Source organism: Cherax quadricarinatus, chromosome 38, assembly GCF_038502225.1.
Source record: "Cherax quadricarinatus isolate ZL_2023a chromosome 38, ASM3850222v1, whole genome shotgun sequence".
Taxonomy (NCBI): Eukaryota; Metazoa; Arthropoda; class Malacostraca; order Decapoda; family Parastacidae; genus Cherax; species Cherax quadricarinatus.
In genome coordinates, this window is record NC_091329.1 from 20,931,976 (window position 1) to 20,955,978 (window position 24,003).

The following is a 24,003-nucleotide window of genomic DNA, read 5'->3' on the forward strand; positions in this document are numbered from 1 at the left end:
TGAGGGCCGTGTGAACCCACCAGTTGGTGGCTCCGACCTGAGGGCCGTGTGAACCCACCAGTTGGTGGCTCCGACCTGAGGGCCGTGTGAACCCACCAGTTGGTGGCTCCGACCTGAGGGCCGTGTGAACCCACCAGTTGGTGGCTCCGACCTGAGGGCCGTGTAAACCCACCAGTTGGTGGCTCCGACCTGAGGGCCGTGTGAACCCACCAGTTGGTGGCTCCGACCTGAGGGCCGTGTGAACCCACCAGTTGGTGGCTCCGACCTGAGGGCCGTGTGAACCCACCAGTTGGTGGCTCCGACCTGAGGGCCGTGTGAACCCACCAGTTGGTGGCTCCGACCTGAGGGCCGTGTGAACCCACCAGTTGGTGGCTCCGACCTGAGGGCCGTGTGAACCCACCAGTTGGTGGCTCCGACCTGAGGGCCGTGTGAACCCACCAGTTGGTGGCTCCGACCTGAGGGCCGTGTGAACCCACCAGTTGGTGGCTCCGACCTGAGGGCCGTGTGAACCCACCAGTTGGTGGCTCCGACCTGTGGGCCGTGTGAACCCACCAGTTGATGGCTCCGACATGAGGGCCGTGTGAACCCACCAGTTGATGGCTCCGACATGAGGGCCGTGTGAACCCACCAGTTGATGGCTCCGACCTGAGGGCCGTGTGAACCCACCAGTTGGTGGCTCCGACCTGAGGGCCGTGTGAACCCACAAGTTGGTGACCTCGACCTGAGCCAAGTAAGGAAAGATAAGATTTCGTTCGGATTTTTAACCCGGGAGGGTTAGGCACCCAGGATAACCTAAGAAAGGCAGTCCGTCATCAAGAACTGATTGTCTTATTTCCATTGGGGTCCTCAATATTAATAGTCCCCCAGGATGCGACCCACACCAGCTGACTAACACCCAGGTACCTATTTGCTGCTAGGTGAGCAGGACAACAGGTGTAAGGAAAGGCGTCAAAATATTTCCACCCTGCCGGGAATCGAACCCGGGCCCTCCAAGTGTGAAGCGAGAGCTTTTCCAGCCAGGCCCACGGGTCCAGGATGAACCTCACCATTTTGTTCTGGATGAGTTGTGGTCTATTTTTGTTGTTGTTGTTGTTTAGGCAGAGTACTATGAAGAGCAAGAGTAATGTATATGGTACTGTATAAGAGCTAGACATAGGGTCCTGCGAGCCTCAGTAGGTAGACACCGTGACTGTCTGTGGAGGAACTTCAGTCTGGTATTCGCTTTCTTAACTGCACTGTTCCCTACCAATTCTCTTGACAAACTTGAGTCAAAGGTGATTCCCAGATACTTCACTGAGGATACTGAAGTAATGGGCTCCCCATTACACTGGACATTAAAATTATTTACCCTTTTCAGTTTATTTTTCGTGCCTTTGTGGCTTCATAAATACATATGTAAAAACTATACATACATTTGTTCAATATCATGAACATAGGTAAAACATTATAATTAATATATAATTACTCTCAATATCAGTAATCCTCTCAGATGTTAAATATTTCACCGTATCCACCTCAGATTAATAATCAAAACTGTAATTCTTCTTTACCAAATTTATTAAAGCCATATAACATGAACTAATAGAATATTGTATTCTCTTGTATTCATTGTAACTCACCTAATGACCATTTGTACAAAATTACTGCATTATTATTGTTTTATTAATCAGAAGTTAGTCTAAAGTTTTCTGGAAATGTTCTGTATATGAGGGTCCTTTTGCCATATACACCAAATTGTTACATTTCTTTGTACAAACATAGATCATACTGAAATAAAATTATTATTATTATTATTATTATTATTATTATTATTATTATTATTATTATTATTATAGGTATCGGAGCCAGTGGCTGTCTTCAGGTACTTTCCATGCTAGCCGCTGTCCTCAGACGCAGTCTTATATTAAAAAGCGTTAAACCCGTTTGGGATATTGAGCACTAAATAGGCGGGAGGGGGGGGATAGGGGAGAGTCGGAAGCGTTGGGGCTATGGTTGAGGGTTGATAAAGTTACTATGGTTAAGGGTTGATAAAGTCACTGTGGTTGAGGGTTGATAAAGTTACTATGGTTGAGGGTTGATAAAGTTACTATGGTTGAGGGTTGATAAAGTTACTATGGTTGAGGGTTGATAAAGTCACTATGGTTGAGGGTTGATAAAGTTACTATGGTTAAGGGTTGATAAAGTCACTATGGTTGAGGGTTGATAAAGTTACTATGGTTGAGGGTTGATAAAGTCACTGTGGTTGAGGGTTGATAAAGTTACTATGGTTGAGGGTTGATAAAGTTACTATGGTTGAGGGTTGATAAAGTTACTATGGTTGAGGGTTGATAAAGTCACTATGGTTGAGGGTTGATAAAGTTACTATGGTTAAGGGTTGATAAAGTCACTATGGTTGAGGGTTGATAAAGTCACTGTGGTTGAGGGTTGATAAAGTCAGTATGGTTGAGGGTTGATAAAGTTACTATGGTTAAGGGTTGATAAAGTCACTGTGGTTGAGGGTTGATAAAGTTACTATGGTTGAGGGTTGATAAAGTTACTATGGTTAAGGGTTGATAAAGTCACTGTGGTTGAGGGTTGATAAAGTTACTATGGTTAAGGGTTGATAAAGTCACTGTGGTTGAGGGTTGATAAAGTTACTATGGTTGAGGGTTGATAAAGTTACTATGGTTGAGGGTTGATAAAGTTACTATGGTTAAGGGTTGATAAAGTCACTGTGGTTGAGGGTTGATAAAGTTACTATGGTTAAGGGTTGATAAAGTCACTGTGGTTGAGGGTTGATAAAGTTACTATGGTTAAGGGTTGATAAAGTCACTATGGTTGAGGGTTGATAAAGTTACTATGGTTGAGGGTTGATAAAGTTACTATGGTTAAGGGTTGATAAAGTCACTGTGGTTGAGGGTTGATAAAGTTACTATGGTTAAGGGTTGATAAAGTCACTATGGTTGAGGGTTGATAAAGTTACTATGGTTGAGGGTTGATAAAGTTACTATGGTTAAGGGTTGATAAAGTCACTGTGGTTGAGGGTTGATAAAGTTACTATGGTTAAGGGTTGATAAAGTCACTGTGGTTGAGGGTTGATAAAGTTACTATGGTTGAGGGTTGATAAAGTTACTATGGTTGAGGGTTGATAAAGTTACTATGGCTGAGGGTTGATAAAGTCACTATGGTTGAGGGTTGATAAAGTTACTATGGTTAAGGGTTGATAAAGTCACTATGGTTGAGGGTTGATAAAGTCACTGTGGTTGAGGGTTGATAAAGTCAGTATGGTTGAGGGTTGATAAAGTCACTGTGGTTGAGGGTTGATAAAGTCATTATGGTTGAGGGTTGATAAAGTCACTATGGTTGAGGGTTGATAAAGTCACTATGGTTGAGGGTTGATAAAGTCACTATGGTTGAGGGTTGATAAAGTCACTATGGTTGAGGGTTGATAAAGTCACTATGGTTGAGGGTTGATAAAGTCACTATGGTTGAGGGTTGATAAAGTCACTATGGTTGAGGGTTGATAAAGTCACTATGGTTGAGGGTTGATAAAGTCACTATGGTTGAGGGTTGATAAAGTTACTATGGTTAAGGGTTGATAAAGTCACTGTGGTTGAGGGTTGATAAAGTCACTGTGGTTGAGGGTTGATAAAGTCAGTATGGTTGAGGGTTGATAAAGTCACTGTGGTTGAGGGTTGATAAAGTCATTATGGTTGAGGGTTGATAAAGTCACTATGGTTGAGGGTTGATAAAGTCACTATGGTTGAGGGTTGATAAAGTCACTATGGTTGAGGGTTGATAAAGTCACTATGGTTGAGGGTTGATAAAGTCACTATGGTTGAGGGTTGATAAAGTCACTATGGTTGAGGGTTGATAAAGTTACTATGGTTGAGGGTTGATAAAGTTACTATGGTTAAGGGTTGATAAAGTCACTATGGTTGAGGGTTGATAAAGTCACTATGGTTGAGGGTTGATAAAGTCACTATGGTTGAGGGTTGATAAAGTCACTATGGTTGAGGGTTGATAAAGTCACTATGGTTGAGGGTTGATAAAGTCACTATGGTTGAGGGTTGATAAAGTCACTATGGTTGAGGGTTGATAAAGTCACTATGGTTGAGGGTTGATAAAGTCACTATGGACCAGTCGCCTTCATTAATAAAATGACATAAACAACAGATTATGTCTTCATTTTCACCGCTAGTGCAAGATGTTAGTCGTTAGTGATGCATCAGCTGAAGTTGATCTCCCGAGACCAGCCATCAAGCATGCCAGTGTTCACTTGAACACAGTGTTCAAGAAGAGAGCGTTGTTGAATGTTCACTTGAACACAGTGTTCAAGAAGAGAACGTTGTTGAATGTTCACTTGAACACAGTGTTCAAGAAGAGAGCGTTGTTGAATGTTCACTTGAACACAGTGTTCAAGAAGAGAGCGTTGTTGAATGTTCACTTGAACACAGTGTTCAAGAAGACAGCGTTGTTGAATGTTCACTTGAACACAGTGTTCAAGAAGAGAACGTTGTTGAATGTTCACTTGAACACAGTGTTCAAGAAGACAGCGTTGTTGAATGTTCACTTGAACACAGAGTTCAAGAAGACAGCGTTATATCAGATATGATAAATAAATCTGGATGTAACCATCGTCCATTTGTTAAGTCACTTGTATCAGGTTGATCTATACAGACTGATGGGCTGTATAGCCATTATTTGTAGTTTGTTGAGGTTGAATCAATTTACCATACATAATAATAATAATAATAATAATAATAATAATAATAATAATAATAATAATAATAATAATAATAATAATAATAATAATAATAATAATTATTATTATTATTATTATTATTATTATTATTTAAAGAAGGAAAGACAAATGAAGAAATTTTAAGCCAGAAGCAGGCAGCTTTACCTTCATGTTGAGGTGAACTGTAATAAGGTGGAGAGGAATAACGCAGCAGTAAGTCAGTAAGAAGGTAGTGTGTATGTCACTGAATATAAGTCAAGGAAGAATAATCATGTGATGGATCTAGTGGATAACTCCACAACCTTACAATTCTCTAAGTGGCCTGGTGGCCTGGTGCTTAAGCTTTCGCTTCCCACGGCGAGGGCCTGTGTTCGATTCCCAGCCAGAGTAGAAACATTGGGTGTGTTTCTTTCCACCTGTTGTCTATGTTCCCCATCAGTAAAACGGGTACCAGAGTGTTAGTCGACTGGTGTGGGTCGCATCCTTTGACACTTGACTTAATTTGCCCGAAATGTTCAGCATAACAAGGGGCTTTCTATATAGTAGTATGTCATTGATGTCAGCTAGGACTGTATGCCATGTACATGTACTTGTAGTAAATAAATCTATTATTATTATTATTATTATTATTATTAACCTGAGAATAGCGTTCCGGTACCTCAGTAAGGAATCATCCAAGACTCTATACACTATACACTGTGTACGTCAGACCCATACAGAAGTATGTAGCACCAGTTTGGAACCCGCACCTGGTCAAGCACGTTAAGAAATTAGAGAAAGTGCAAAGGTTTGCGACAAGGTTAGTTCCAGAGCTAAGGGAAATGTCCTATGAAGAAAGGCTAAGGGAAATCGGCCTGACGACACTGAAGGACAGGAGAGTTAGGGGAGACATGATAACGACATACAAAATACTGCGTGGAATAGACAAGGTGGACAGAGACAGGATGTTCCAGAGATGGGACACAGAAACAAGGGGTTACTCTTGGAAGCTGAAGACTCAGATGAGTCACAGGGATGTTAGGAAGTATTTTTTCAGTCATAGAGTCGTCAGGAATTGGAACAGTCTGGCAAGTGATGTAGTGGAGGCAGGAACCATACATAGCTTTAAGACGAGGTATGATAAAGCTCAGGGAGCAGAGAGAGAGAGAGAGGACCTAGTAGCGTTCAGTGAAGAGGCGGGGCCAGGAACTGAGTCTCGACCCCCTGCAGCCACAATTAAGTGAGTACAATTAGGTGAGTACACACACTCCACAACTGACAAATCGTATGGTGATACCCACGAGATGTGGAAAAAGACGCTTATGTACAGTTCAGGACATTTATTAAAGGAAATGTTTCACCAGGAGTGACTTCTTCAGTCCTCATGAAGAATGTAGATAAATGGTTCAGAGAACCGACAAGTTGATCAATTAGACACATGTGCAACACCTGGGAATCTTTATTGAGGAAACACAAAATAAGATACCCAAGTGTTGCACATGTGTCTAATGAAGAAGTCACTCGTGGCGACACGTTTCCTCTGATAAATGTCCTGAACAATGTACATAACTGTCTTTATCCACACCAGTCCACGACCACCAACACCAGAGCGATCAGCTCTTGCTTTATTATTAAATGATCATCGGTACATCCGCACTGTGTGGCTACGCTGGTCTATCAGAGTCACAAGGTGCGAACTGAAAATTCACACTATATAGTTTTCATGTGTATTGTTGTGACTTCTGCTGCCGTCATCCATCAGATTTTGGATGGGCAGTGTGACACAGTCAAGCATTCTACAGTAAGTACAGTATGTGTAAAGTTGTCACTTAGTCTGTCATCATTCAGTCAGTAAAATTACCACTTAATGTGTTATCGTTTAGTCAGTAAATATTTTACTGTTGAAGAGGTGAAGTCCTCGCTCAATATACGAGGTCACGGGACAATCTAAGTCACTCTCATCTAGATGTCACTTGCACTGCGGGACAACTGCTGGCTTCATCAGTCTTATACAAAGCAGGAAGGTATAAGGAGAGGAGGAGTTTGAGGTAATCAGTCCCTCAGCCTGGAGTCGATGTGTTCAGTCTATCAATCTTGTAGAATGTACAGCACAGGGCCGTAGCAGTGGCTTATACACTGTAGTCAGGTGAGGCGAAGTAGGAGGAGGCGGTGTCATAGTGGTACCATCCACTAGGCTAAGTAGGTCTTCGTCCAAAGCTACGGACCTCTTCTGTACTTTCTACAAGATTGATGGACTGAACATATCGACTCCAGGCCGAGGGACTGATTACCTCAAACTCCTTCTCTCCTTATAACATCCTGCTTTGTATAAGGCTGATGAAGCCACTGTGTGGCGAAACGTTTCTTCAATAAAGATTCCCATATGTGGCATAAATGTCTCAATTCTTCAACTTGTCGGTTTTCAAAACCATTCATCACACTGTGACAGACTGTCTGGTATGTGACTGTGACAGACTGCCAGGTATATGACTGTGACAGACTGCCAGGTATGTGACTGTGACAGACTGCCAGGTATGTGACTGCGACAAACTGCCAGGTATGTGACTGCGACAAACTGCCAGGTATGTGACTGACAGATTGCCAGGTATGTGACTGACAGACTGCCAGGTATGTGACTGACAGATTGCCTCCCCTTCTCCAAGTCCAGTATATCCTCTACTGGTTTAGCACTTTGGTCTGAATATAATGTTAATGTTTACTAACGTTCGTGCATTAACATGCACGAATAATGAATGATTACTCCAGAATATTGCTGTTGAGGTTCAACTGGGCATCAACAACATGTATGCTCACCCTGGGTATGGTCAAGGAGACTGCGTGAGCCACTCCTCTTATCACGAGCTGGAATCCAGAGACTTACACTCTGTAGAGGGAGGACAAGTTGAAATGAAGTGAGCAGGTCAGTGCAGCTGCGACCACAGACCTCTGCTACAACTCTGCCTGCACTTCAGGTCAGTGCAGCTGCGACAACAGACCCCTGCTACAACTCTGCCTGCACTTCAGGTCAGTGGAGCTGCGACAACAGACTCCTGCTACAACCCCGCCAGCAGCGTACATGGTTCACTACTAATGGGTATGGTGTGACTACCACCCACACCATGGGTATGGTGTGACTACCACCCACACCATGGGTATAGTGTGACTATCACCCATAACATGGGTATGGTGTGACTACCACCCACACCATGGGTATGGTGTGACTACCACCCACACCATGGGTATGGTGTGACTACCACCCACATCATGGGTATGGTTTGACTACCACCCACACCATGGGTATGGTGTGACTACCACCCACACCATGGGTATGGTGTGACTACCACCCACACCATGGGTATGGTGTGACTACCACCCACATCATGGGTATGGTTTGACTACCACCCACACCATGGGTATGGTGTGACTACCACCCACATCATGGGTATGGTTTGACTACCACCCACACCATGGGTATGGTGTGACTACCACCCACACCATGGGTATGGTGTGACTATCACCCACATGGGTATGGTGTGACTACCACCCACACCATGGGTATGGTGTGACTACCACCCACACCATGGGTATGGTGTGACTACCACCCACACCATGGGTATGGTTTGGCTACCACCCACACCATGGATATGGTTTGACTACCACCCACACCATGGGTATGGTGTGACTACCACCCACACCATGGGTATGGTGTGGCTACCACCCACACCATGGGTATGGTTTGACTACCACCCACACCATGGGTATGGTGTGACTACCACCCACACCATGGGTATGGTGAGAAATATCTTCATTATGCCCACCACTGTTAAACTGGGCATTAACGTCTTAACATACAAGAGGTTAATAAACCACTACCCTAAATTTTACAGCATAAAATGCACATTTATTCAATAATTGTGATTGAACAAAAATGTTTCACTTTTAACAGGAGATTCTAAAATATTTGCTATGTACATTTCTTAATATTTGAGGCCAATAAGAAGATTTTAAATTATTATTATAATCAAAAGGAAGATTTTAAAATATCAAATAAACATTTACTTAAGAATTAAGAAGGAAGAGAGACATGTTGTATTTTGAACAGAGATTCTACGTTACTTCCTATGTACATTATTAATGTCTGTCGGGGCAATAAGCAAGAAGATTTTAAAGCATTAATTGTATATTGAGTAAAAGTACAAGGAGAAAAGGCAAAAAAAAAATTATAATTCACTTTTGCATAGGCCTACTTTTGTTTTTTTTTTATTAATCACAAATAAAAGTCAGATCAAACAGTAATGTCCATTTATCAGTCAGTCTGGTATTTTTTTTTTATTTAGTACGGGCAGATCTGCATGACCCTGGTGGGTTTAGTGCTTAGTTTTGATTATAATAATAATTTATTTAGTACGAATAACACAAATCCAATTAAATAAACTTGATGTATTCTCATTTATCAGTCAGTTGTAATTACTGAGAGAGTAATTACTGCGGAAGATTGTTTTTACAAATGTGTGATATAGGTGTTAACTTGTGGGTGTTTATACCGTCGCTGCTTCGTTCACTGTAGTGTTGCTGTGGGTGTTTGTACCGTCGCTGCTTCGTTCACTGTAGTGTTGCTGTGGGTGTTTGTACCGTCGCTGCTTCGTTCACTGTAGTGTTGCTGTGGGTGTTTGTACCGTCGCTGCTTCGTTCACCGTAGTGTTGCTGTGGGTGTTTGTACCGTCGCTGCTTCGTTCACTGTAGTGTTGCTGTGGGTGTTTGTACCGTCGCTGCTTCGTTCACTGTAGTGTTGCTGTGGGTGTTTGTACCGTCGCTGCTTCGTTCACCGTAGTGTTGCTGTGGGTGTTTGTACCGTCGCTGCTTCGTTCACCGTAGTGTTGCTGTGGGTGTTTGTACCGTCGCTGCTTCGTTCACTGTAGTGTTGCTGTGGGTGTTTGTACCGTCGCTGCTTCGTTCACTGTAGTGTTGGTACAGCTGGACGCCGCTCAGAATGAGTTGTTGCAAGTCCATTCAAGGCAACGAATACTCTACCATTTGAACTTTGTAAAGACATTGAAAGTCTTTTGTCACAACGAAAAAAAAAAGAGTGCAATGGGGATCAACTATTTTTACCACAGAATATGGAGCTAAATTTTGCACAGGACTGACAAGCACTGGATGGAAGGACACGAGTACATCATCCACTCAAGACACCTTTATTGGATACATTTAGGTCCTGGGACCTTGGTCAGCTGGCCTGGTCTCCGACCGGGCTGCGGGGCCGATGACCCCCGAAATTCTCTCCAGGTATACTCTCCAGATATACCCTATAAAAAAAAAACTTGTATCCTTTCTGAAAAGGTATATACTGTCACTTGCATGGGATCAGAAACTCATTCATTTTCAGAAAATTTTGATCCTTCTAGCCGTATCAGTGAGAGATGTACAGTTGAAGACTGCTGAGAGTTCTGTCAATGAGGGAATTATTCCCTGGCCCATCCGTTTTCCAAGAAAATTATGTTTCAATTGGTTTTATGGAACAGCAATGTGGGATCTGTCTTTGACATATTTAAGAATTAATTTGCTGTTCCGCTCAAGCGCATCTTTATATTTGGGATCATCAGTGCCTGGCCCTGCTTCAAGCTTTTCTTGACAACCACCATGATAGAATTTGTCCACGATTACCATGACGTGCCCAGTGCATCTAAGTTTGTATAATTGGCATACCACACAGTAGGAGGCCTGTTCTTTGAAACTGTTTGTGAAAGCATGCGAGATGAAGCAGACTATGTCATCAGTGCACTTAATCAACATTCGCAAATATCCAGCAACCTTATCCACAGTATTCGTGATGTTATGGCAGGTAGCAACACAAGCTAGACACTAACAGAGCTCTCTTAGGTACACGACTCCAGCATGGAGAGGAAATCTACCATCACGTGGCTTGACAAACTACTTGAAAGTGAGGCCAAGTCTTTTGAGTTCCCTCTTCACAGGTTTGGTGTTGGCACTTGTAAGTATGTCACCGTGTCCTTCACTTATATCATTGTTTCATTTCAGGAACAGCTGTGATTCGATATGACACATAATACCGTATGCATGAACAAAGCGATTCAGTTCATCATTCAGTTTTCTCTATGGCCCAGCATTTGTTTCTGCATTGGCAGATTCATCACCAGCTGAAAGTGATGGAGCTATGGAATCAGGCGACCGTACATCAGCAACAAGCTCCTCAATTGTTTCAGCATCATCGTCAAGTGATGAGCAAGGAATGACACATCACCACGAAGTACTAGATACTTCCTAGAACTCAAATAAATATACTTCATCGGGGCGACATGCTACTGTATTATTTTTGTAGGCGGGAATTTTTTTGTGTGTGACTAACTGCCCACCAGTTAACATGTTGATGTAAGACTGCTGCTGTAAAGAAATTGTAAGATGCTTTCTATGTACATTAAGAACAATAAGAACACATATCAACAAAGCAGTAATTGTTATTCAAATATATTTTACATACTAAAAATATTAAGTATTACTAATGTAGTGTACACAAGTATTTTACACAGCGTACAGTCAGGTAGGGATACACACTAGGGATACATACTAGGGATACATACTAGGGATACACACTAGGGATACACACTAGGGATACACAATAGGGATACATACATCGCTTAACAGGCTCATCAAGGGACAAAATTTCGCTGGCATTCACTTTTAATCAATTTTTTTTTGTATGGTATCAGTCAAGTGGCTGTTTCCTTCAACCAACAATTTCTTCCGTCACACGACGCAGAGCGCTATCACATTAACTGCACCTACAGGAGCCAGTTACCACAACCTCCATTTCAAGTCGGACGACGTACTGTAGTGTACCAAGTGACACTTTTCACTGGTAACATTTCCATGGTATACACCATAAGAACCAGCAGACACCGCTGGACGCACCTTTGCCTAACTTGTTACACGGTAAGGTGCTCCAGAGGACGAAGGTCTCCTGGACTCTTGAAGAGAGCTGTGTGAAGCAGATACAGACCTTCCTGACTAGCCTTGAGTACACAGCAACACCAACAACACCAACAAACTCGGCGATAATTTTAAGCGATCTGAAAAGAAAGAAGAAAACGTTAACATGGTTCAACTTGTAAAAATGTGAATATTTTAGTGAGAGGCAGACGGATATACATGAAGACTAACTTGACAAAAAATATATAAAAGGTCTCAGTAATACCTATGAGGCCCAGCAACTGGACCTCAAGCACTCTCAAGAGGCCCAGGAGCTGGACCTCAAGCACTCTCAAGAGGCCCAGGAGCTGACGTGCAGCAGAAACTAACAGACAGATCTATATGAAACTCTACTACGCTATACACCAACAGCTTAAAAGTTTGGAAAGAAAAGCTTGAATTAAGGTGGGCTTATCTACCACCGGCCTATAATGAGACAATAGGCCAGACAAATTTTTTTCAAAATTTGTTGTGAGGTGTGAGATAAAAATGATTGTCTTCTAAGTGATACAGGGAAATTATGTAAAAAAAAATACAGGTTAGGTAAGGTTCGTCAGGAAACAGGACATGTATTTTCTGACGCCGCTCTAAGATGATGACCCGCCGTTCGAGTTTTTGGTCACCTGACCAAGGCCTTCCGCTGGCTTACCGGTCCACCCCTTTAAAATTATGTTCATAGTCTTTTAAATTTACATGATATAGTCTTAAGACAACACGAAATTCCTTAAAATTATATAAAGATAACAATATTTGACAAAAATAATATGGAAAAATGACGTTATTGACATATTTTATGTACGTTTTTACATTAAAAAATAAATCAATGCTTATTTTTAAGGCATCAAATATATGGTAAGCTTGAAGAATATTGAGTGAAGTAGACTGAGGACACAACTAAATATACCAGCAACAGTCAGTGTAACATTGTGACAAATATGATAATAATTACCATGCTGGATTTCAGAGAAAAGGCATTAAGTTACACCCACGAAAAAAAAGTCCTTTAAGTTACAATTTTAAAACGTTTTCGTTTGTGTTATAAGGAAGGAGGCATTATGTAATGAAGGAGCGTGTGTGTGGTGAAGCCTCCTGCACCGCACCTCCACTTATTAACGGTAATGAAGGAGCGTTGGTGTGGTGAAGCCTCCTGCACCGCACCTACACTTATTAATAAGTGTAGGTGCGGTGCAGAAGCCTCACTAATCGCCGTCACCGACACTACAGAACGCAACACTGGAAACTACAAAATTTCATAAACATTGGCATACTAGATACTACACTAGAGTGTCTACACTAGATACTACACTAGATAGTACACTAGAGTATCTACACTAGATACTACACTAGATACTACACTAGAGTATCTACAGTAGATACTACACTAGATACTACACTAGAGTATCTACATTAGATACTACACTAGATACTACACTAGAGTATCTACACTAGATACTACACTAGATACTACACTAGATACTACACTACAGTATCTACACTAGATACTACACTACAGTATCTACACTAGATACTACACTAGATACTACACTAGAGTATCTACACTAGATACTACACTAGAGTATCTACACTAGATACTACACTAGATACTACACTAGAGTATCTACACAAGATACTACACTACAGTATCTACACTAGATACTACACTAGAGTATCTACACTAGATACTACACTAGAGTATCTACACAAGATACTACACTACAGTATCTACACTAGATACTACACAAGAGTATCTACACTAGATACTACACTAGAGTATGTACACTAGATACTACACTAGATACAACACTAGAGTATCTACACTAGATACTACACTAGATACTACACTAGAGTATCTACACAATATACTACACTACAGTATCTACACTAGATACTACACTAGAGTATCTACACTAGATACTACACTAGAGTATGTACACTAGATACAACACTAGAGCATGTACACTAGATACTAGACTAGAGTATCTACACTAGATACTACACTAGAGTATGTACAATAGATACTACACTACAGTATCTACACTAGATACTACACTAGAGTATCTACACTAGATACTACACTAGAGTATGTACACTAGATACAACACTAGAGCATGTACACTAGATGCTAGACTAGAGTATCTACACTAGATACTACACTAGAGTATCTACACTAGATACTACACTAGAGTATGTACACTAGATACTACACTAGAGTATCTACACTAGATACTACAATAGAATATGTACACTAGATACTACACTAGAGTATGTACACTAGATACTACACTAGAGTATCTACACTAGATACTACACTAGAATATGTACACTAGATACTACACTAGAGTATCTACACTAGATACTACAATAGAATATGTACACTAGATACTACACTAGAATATGTACACTAGATACTACACTAGAGTATCTACATTAGATACTACACTAGAATATGTACACTAGATACTACACTAGAATATGTACACTAGATACTACACTAGAGTATCTACACTAGATACTACACTAGAATATGTACACTAGATACTACCCTAGAATATGTACACTAGATACTACACTAGAGTATCTACACTAGATACTACACTAGAATATGTACACTTGATACTACACTAGAGTATCTACACTAGATACTACACTAGAATATGTACACTAGATACTACACTAGAGTATCTACACTAGACACTACACTAGAGTATCTACACTAGATACTACACTAGAGTATCTACACTAGATACTACACTAGAGTATCTACACTACATACTACACTAGAGTATCTACACTAGATACTACACTAGAGTATCTACACTACATACTACACTAGATTATCTACACTAGATACTACACTAGAGTATCTACACTACATACTACACTAGAGTATCTACACTAGATACTACACTAGAGTATCTACACTACATACTACACTAGAGTATCTACACTACATACTACACTAGAGTATCTACACTACATACTACACTAGAGTATCTACACTACATACTACACTAGAGTATCTACACAACATACTACACTAGAATATCTACACTACATACTACACTAGAGTATCTACACTAGATACTACACTAGAGTATCTACACTACATACTACACTAGAGTATCTACACTACATACTACACTAGAGTATCTACACTACATACTACACTAGAGTATCTACACTAGATAATACACTAGAGTATCTACACTAGATAATACACTAGAGTATCTGCACTAGATAGTACACTAGAGTATCTACACTAGATACTACACTAGAGTATCTACACTACATACTACACTAGAGTATCTACACTACATACTACACTAGAGTATCTACACTAGATGCTACACTAGAGTATCTACACTAGATACTACACTAGAGTATCTACACTACATACTACACTAGAGTATCTACACTAGATGCTACACTAGAGTATCTACACTAGATACTACACTAGAGTATCTACACTAGATTCTACACTAGAGTATCTACACTAGATACTACACTAGAGTATCTACACTAGATACTACACTAGAGTATCTACACTAGATTCTACACTAGAGTATCTACACTAGATACTACACTAGAGTATCTACACTAGATACTACACTAGAGTATCTACACTAGATACTACACTAGAGTATCTACACTAGATTCTACACTAGAGTATCTACACTAGATACTACACAAGAGTATCTACACTACATACTACACCAGAGTATCTACACTAGATACTACACTAGAATATGTACACTAGATACTACACTAGAGTATCTACACTACATACTACACTAGAGTATCTACACTAGATACTACACTAGAGTATCTACACTAGATACTACACTAGAGTATCTACACTAGATTCTACACTAGAGTATCTACACTAGATACTACACAAGAGTATCTACACTACATACTACACTAGAGTATCTACACTAGATACTACACTAGAGTATCTACACTAGATACTACACTAGAGTATCTACACTAGATTCTACACTAGAGTATCTACACTAGATACTACACAAGAGTATCTACACTACATACTACACCAGAGTATCTACACTAGATACTACACTAGAATATGTACACTAGATACTACACTAGAGTATCTACACTACATACTACACTAGAGTATCTACACTAGATACTACACTAGAGTATCTACACTAGATACTACACTAGAGTATCTACACTACATACTACACTAGAGTATCTACACTACATACTACACTAGAGTATCTACACTAGATGCTACACTAGAGTATCTACAATAGATACTACACTAGAGTATCTACATTAGATACTACACTAGAGTATCTACACTACATACTACACTAGAGTATCTACACTAGATACTACACTAGAGTATCTACACTACATACTACACTAGAGTATCTACACTAGATACTACACTAGAGTATCTACACTACATACTACACTAGAGTATCTACACTACATACTACACTAGAGTATCTACACTAGATACTACACTAGAGTATCTACACTAGATACTACACTAGAGTATCTACACTACATACTACACTAGATGCTACAATAGAGTATCTACACTAGATACTACACTAGAGTATCTACACTACATACTACACTAGAGTATGTACACTAGATGCTACACTAGAGTATCTACACTAGATACTACACTAGAGTATCTACACAAGATACTACACTAGAGTATCTACACTAGATACTACACTAGAGTATCTACACTACATACTACACTAGAGTATCTACACTAGAATCTACACTAGAGTATCTACACTAGAGTATCTACACTACAATATCTACACTACAGTATCTACACTGCAGTATCTACACTACAGTATCTACACTACAGTATCTACACTACAGTTTCTACACTACAGTATCTACACTACAGTATCTACACTACATACTACACTACAGTATCTACACCTCAGTATCTACACTACAGTATCTACACTACAGTATCTACACTACAGTATCTACACTACAGTATCTACACTACATACTACACTACAATATCTACACTACATACTACACTACAGTATCTACACTACAGTATCTACACTACAGTATCTACATTACAGTATCTACACTACACACTACACTACAGTATATACACTACATACTACACTACAGTATCTACACTACATACTACTCTACAGTATCTACACTACAGTATCTACACTACAGTATCTACACTACAGTATCTACACTACAATATCTACACTACAGTATCTACACTACAGTATCTACACTACAGTATCTACACTACAGTATCTACACTACAGTATCTACACTACATATTACACTACAGTATCTACACTACAGTATCTACACTACAATATCTACACTACAGTATCTACACTACAGTATCTACACTACATACTACACTACAGTATCTACACTACAGTATCTACACTACATACTACACTACAATATCTACACTACAGTATCTACACTACAGTATCTACACTACAATATCTACACTACAGTATCTACACTACAGTATCTACACTACATTATCTACACTACATACTACACTACAGTATCTACACTACAGTATCTACACTACATACTACACTACAATATCTACACTACAGTATCTACACTACATACTACACTACAGTATGTACACTACAGTATCTACACTACAGTATGTACACTACAGTATCTACACTACAGTATCTACACTACAGTATCTACACTACATACTACACTACAATATCTACACTACAGTATCTACACTACAGTATCTACACTACAGTATCTACACTACAATATCTACACTACAGTATCTACACTACAGTATCTACACTACATACTACACTACAATATCTACACTACAGTATCTACACTACAGTATCTACACTACAGTATCTACACTACATACTACACTACAGTATCTACACTACAATATCTACACTACAGTATCTACACTACATACTACACTACAGTATCTACACTACAGTATCTACACTACATACTACACTATAATATCTACACTACAGTATCTACACTACAGTATCTACACTACAGTATCTACACTACAATATCTACACTACAGTATCTACACTACAGTATCTACACTACATACTACACTACAATATCTACACTACAGTATCTACACTACAGTATCTACACTACAGTATCTACACTACAATATCTACACTACAGTATCTACACTACAGTATCTACACTACATACTACACTACAATATCTACACTACAGTATCTACACTACAGTATCTACACTACAGTATCTACACTACATACTACACTACAGTATCTACACTACAATATCTACTCTACAGTATCTACACTACATACTACACTACAGTATCTACACTACAGTATCTACACTACAGTATCTACACTACAGTATCTACACTACAATATCTACACTACAGTATCTACACTACATACTACACTACAGTATCTACACTACAGTATCTACACTACATACTACACTACAATATCTACACTACAGTATCTACACTACATACTACACTACATACTACACTACAGTATCTACACTACAGTATCTACACTACATACTACACTACAGTATATACACTACAGTATCTACACTACAGTATCTACACTACAGTATCTACACTACAGTATCTACACTACAGTATCTACACTACAGTATCTACACTACAGTATCTACACTACATACTACACTACAGTATCTACACTACATACTACACTTCAGTATCTACACTACATACTACACTACAATATCTACACTACAATATCTACACTACAGTATCTACACTACAGTATCTACAATACAGTATCTACACTACAGTATCTACACTACATACTACACTACAATATCTACACTACAGTATCTACACTACAATATCTACACTACAGTATTTACACTACAATATCTACACTACAGTATTTACACTACAATATCTACACTACAGTATCTACACTACATACTACACTACAATATCTACACTACAGTATCTACACTACATACTACACTACAGTATCTACACTACAGTATCTACACTACATACTACACTACAGTATCTACACTGAATGTCACATACAAGGCTATAAATTATTCCACACTGACAGGGTCAACAGGAAAGGTGGTGGAGTAGCGATGTATGTCAGAGACAATTTAAATTGTTGTGTTAGACAAGATATTAAATTAGAAGCGTCAGCCACTGAATCTGTTTGGTTACAGCTTCTCGAGGGCCGAGAAAAACTAATTTTGGGTGTGATTTACAGGGCCCCAAATCTTGATAGGGAGTGCAGTAAACTTCTATGGGACGAAATTCGTAAGGCATCTACATACGAAAATGTTGTGCTAATGGGAGATTTCAACTATAGACAGATTGACTGGAGCAATTTGACAGGAAATTTAGAGTCAGGTGACTTTCTTGATACGATCCAGGATTGTTTTTTAAAACAGTTTGTGACAGAGCCAACTAGGGGAAATAACCTCCTTGACTTGGTTCTTGCCAGTAGGGAAACACTAATTAATAATCTTGAGGTTAACGATGAGCTTGGGGAAAGTGATCACAAATCACTCAGTTTTAATATATCATGGAATTCCCCTAATAATGGCAATCAAGTCTCCGTCCCTGACTTTCGCTTGGCTGATTTCATAGGACTGAAAAATTACTTAGGTGGGCTGAACTGGAATGACCTGACTAAGGGTCAGGTAGGTGGTGATGGTTGCCGATATGATGCTTTCCAGGGCATAGTTCTAGCTGCTCAGTCAAATTATGTTCCAAATAGGGAAATCAGATCAAACAAAAATGATCCTAAATGGATGAACAATAGATTAAAATATCTGATTGGTCAAAAGAGAGGCATATATAGGCAAATCAAAAGAGGAGAGGGGCAATTGAGAAATCGATATATTCAGTTAAAGAGAGAAATAAAAAAGGGAATTAGAAAAGCAAAAAGAGATTATGAGGTTAAAGTTGCAAGAGAATCGAAGACTAACCCAAAAGGATTCTTTCAGGTATACAGAAGTAAGATCAGGGACAAGATAGGCCCACTCAAAAGTTCCTCGGGTCAGCTCACTGACAGTGATAAGGAAATATGTAGAATTTTTAACACATACTTCCTCTCAGTTTTTACACAGGAGGATACCAGCGATATTCCAGTAATGATAAATTATGTAGAACAGGACGATAATAAACTGTGTACTATTAGGGTCACAAGTGACATGGTCCTTAGGCAAATAGATAAATTAAAACCTAACAAATCCCCAGGCCCTGATGAACTGTATGCAAGGGTTCTAAAGGAATGTAAAGAGGAGCTTAGCACACCTTTGGCTAATCTTTTCAACATATCACTACAAACTGGCATGGTGCCAGATAAGTGGAAAATGGCAAATGTGATACCTATTTTCAAAACAGGTGACAGGTCCTTAGCTTCGAACTATAGACCAATAAGCCTAACCTCCATAGTGGGAAAATTTATGGAATCAATAATTGCCGAGGCAGTTCGTAGCCACCTTGAAAAGCATAAATTAATCAACGAATCTCAGCATGGTTTTACAAAGGGGCGTTCCTGCCTTACGAATTTATTAACTTTTTTCACTAAGGTATTTGAGGAGGTAGATCATGGTAATGAATATGATATTGTGTATATGGACTTCAGTAAGGCTTTTGACAGGGTCCCACATCAGAGACTATTGAGGAAAATTAAAGCACATGGAATAGGAGGAGAAATTTTTTCCTGGATAGAGGCATGGTTGACAAATAGGCAGCAGAGAGTTTGCATAAATGGGGAGAAATCAGAGTGGGGAAGTGTCACGAGCGGTGTTCCACAGGGGTCAGTGTTGGGCCCCCTGCTGTTCACAATCTACATAAACGACATAGATGAGGGCATAAAGAGCGACATCGGCAAGTTTGCCGATGACACCAAAATAGGCCGTCGAATTCATTCTGACGAGGACATTCGAGCACTCCAGGAAGATTTGAATAGACTGATGCAGTGGTCGGAGAAGTGGCAGATGCAGTTTAATATAGACAAATGCAAAGTTCTAAATGTTGGACAGGACAATAACCATGCCACATATAAACTAAATAATGTAGATCTTAATATTACGGATTGCGAAAAAGATTTAGGAGTTCTGGTTAGCAGTAATCTGAAACCAAGACAACAGTGCATAAGTGTTCGCAATAAAGCTAATAGAATCCTTGGCTTCATATCAAGAAGCATAAATAATAGGAGTCCTCAGGTTGTTCTTCAACTCTATACATCCTTGGTTAGGCCTCATTTAGATTATGCTGCACAGTTTTGGTCACCTTATTACAGAATGGATATAAATTCTCTGGAAAATGTACAAAGGAGGATGACAAAGTTGATCCCATGTATCAGAAACCTTCTCTATGAGGATAGACTAAGGGCCCTGAATCTGCACTCTCTAGAAAGACGTAGAATTAGGGGGGATATGATTGAGGTGTATAAATGGAAGACAGGAATAAATAAAGGGGATGTAAATAGTGTGCTGAAAATATCTAACCTAGACAGGACTCGCAGCAATGGTTTTAAGTTGGAAAAATTCAGATTCAGGAAGGATATAGGAAAGTACTGGTTTGGTAATAGAGTTGTGGATGAGTGGAACAAACTCCCAAGTACCGTTATAGAGGCCAGAACGTTGTGTAGCTTTAAAAATAGGTTGGATAAATACATGACTGGATGTGGGTGGGTGTGAGTTAGACCTGATAGCTTGTGCTACCAGGTCGGTTGCCGTGTTCCTCCCTTAAGTCAATGTGACCTGACCTGACTAGGTTGGGTGCATTGGCTTGGGCCGGTAGGAGACTTGGACCTGCCTCGCATGGGCCAGTAGGCCTTCTGCAGTGTTCCTTCGTTCTTATGTTCTTATGTTCTTATGTATCTACACTACATACTACACTACAATATCTACTCTACAGTATCTACACTACAGTATCTACACTACAATATCTACACTACAGTATCTACACTACAGTATCTACACTACAGTATCTACACTACATACTACACTACAGTATCTACACTAGATACTACACTACAGTATCTACACTACATACTACACTACAGTATCTACACTACATACTACACTACAGTATCTACACTACAGTATCTACACTACAGTATCTACACTACAGTATCTACACTACATACTACACTACAATATCTACACTACAGTATCTACACTACAGTATCTACACTACAGTATCTACACTACAGTATCTACACTACAGTATCTACACTACAGTATCTACACTACAGTATCTACACTACAGTATCTACACTACAGTATCTACCCTACATACTACACTACAGTATCTACACTACATACTACACTACAGTATCTACACTACAGTATCTACACTACAATATCTACACTACAGTATCTACACTACAATATCTACACTACAGTATCTACACTACATACTACACTACAGTATCTACACTACAGTATCTACACTACAGTATCTACACTACATACTACACTACAGTATCTACACTACATACTACACTACAGTATCTACACTACATACTACAGTACAGTATCTACACTACATACTACACTACAGTATCTACACTACATACTACACTACAGTACCTACACTACAGTATCTACACTACATACTACACTACAGTATCTACACTACAGTATCTACACTACAGGATCTACACTACAGTATCTACACTACATACTACACTACAGTATCTACACTACAGTATCTACACTACATACTACACTACAATATCTACACTACATACTACACTACAGTATCTACACTACATACTACACTACAATATCTACACTACAGTATCTACACTACATACTACACTACAATATCTACACTACATACAACACTACAGTATCTACACTACAGTATCTACACTACAGTATCTACACTACATACTACACTACAATATCTACACTACATACTACACTACAGTATCTACACTACATACTACACTACAATATCTACACTACATATTACACTACAGTATCTACACTACAGTATCTACACTACATACTACACTACAGTATCTACACTACATACTACACTACAGTATCTACACTACAGTATCTACACTACAGTATCTACACTACATACTACACTACAGTATCTACACTACATACTACACTACAGTATCTACACTACATACTACACTACAGTATCTACACTACAGTATCTACACTACAATATCTACACTACAGTATCTACACTACATACTACACTACAGTATCTACACTACATACTACACTACAATATCTACACTACAATATCTACACTACAGTATCTACACTACAGTATCTACACTACATACTACACTACAATATCTACACTACAGTATCTACACTACAGTATCTACACTACAATATCTACACTACAATATCTACACTACAGTATCTACACTACATACTACACTACAGTATCTACACTACATACTACACTACAATATCTACACTACAGTATCTACAATACAGTATCTACACTACAATATTTACACTACAGTATCTACACTACAGTATCTACACTACAATATCTACTCTACAATATCTACACTACAGTATCTACACTACATACTACACTACAGTATCTACACTACAGTATCTACACTACAGTATCTACACTACATACTACACTACAATATCTACACTACGGTATCTACAATACAGTATCTACACTACAATATTTACACTACAGTATCTACACTACAGTATCTACACTACAATATCTACTCTACAATATCTACACTACAGTATCTACACTACATACTACACTACAGTATCTACACTACAGTGTCTACACTACAGTATCTACACTACATGCTACACTACAGTATTTATACTACATACTACACTACATACTACACTACAGTATCTACACTACAGTATCTACAGTAGAGTATCTACACTACAGTATCTACACTACAATATCTACACTACAATATCTACACTGCAGTATCTACACTACATACTACACTACAGTATCTACACTACAGTATCTACACTACATGCTACACTACAGTATCTACACTACATACTACACTACAATATCTACAATACAGTATCTACAATACAGTATCTACACTACAGTATCTACACTACAGTATCTACACTACAGTATCTACACTACATACTACACTACAGTATCTATACTACAGTATCTACACTACATACTACACTACAGTATCTACACTACAGTATCTACACTACATGCTACACTACAGTATCTACACTACATACTACACTACAATATCTACGATACAGTATCTACAATACAGTATCTACACTACAGTATCTACACTACAGTATCTACACTACAG

At 39.2% G+C, this 24,003-nt stretch overlaps 1 protein-coding gene across 1 annotated transcript in view; it reads right to left on the reverse strand.

The window, feature by feature from the left end:
* Window positions 1-8,610: 8,610 nt before the first annotated feature.
* LOC128693045 (secreted protein C-like) overlaps window positions 8,611-24,003 on the reverse strand; it is a 234,384-nt gene continuing 218,991 nt past the window's right edge. Inside the window, exon 3 of the mRNA XM_053782549.2 lies at window positions 8,611-11,790. Within this exon, the coding sequence (XP_053638524.2) occupies window positions 11,729-11,790 (62 nt within the window). The 3' untranslated portion in view covers window positions 8,611-11,728. The remainder of the gene's footprint in view (window positions 11,791-24,003) is intronic.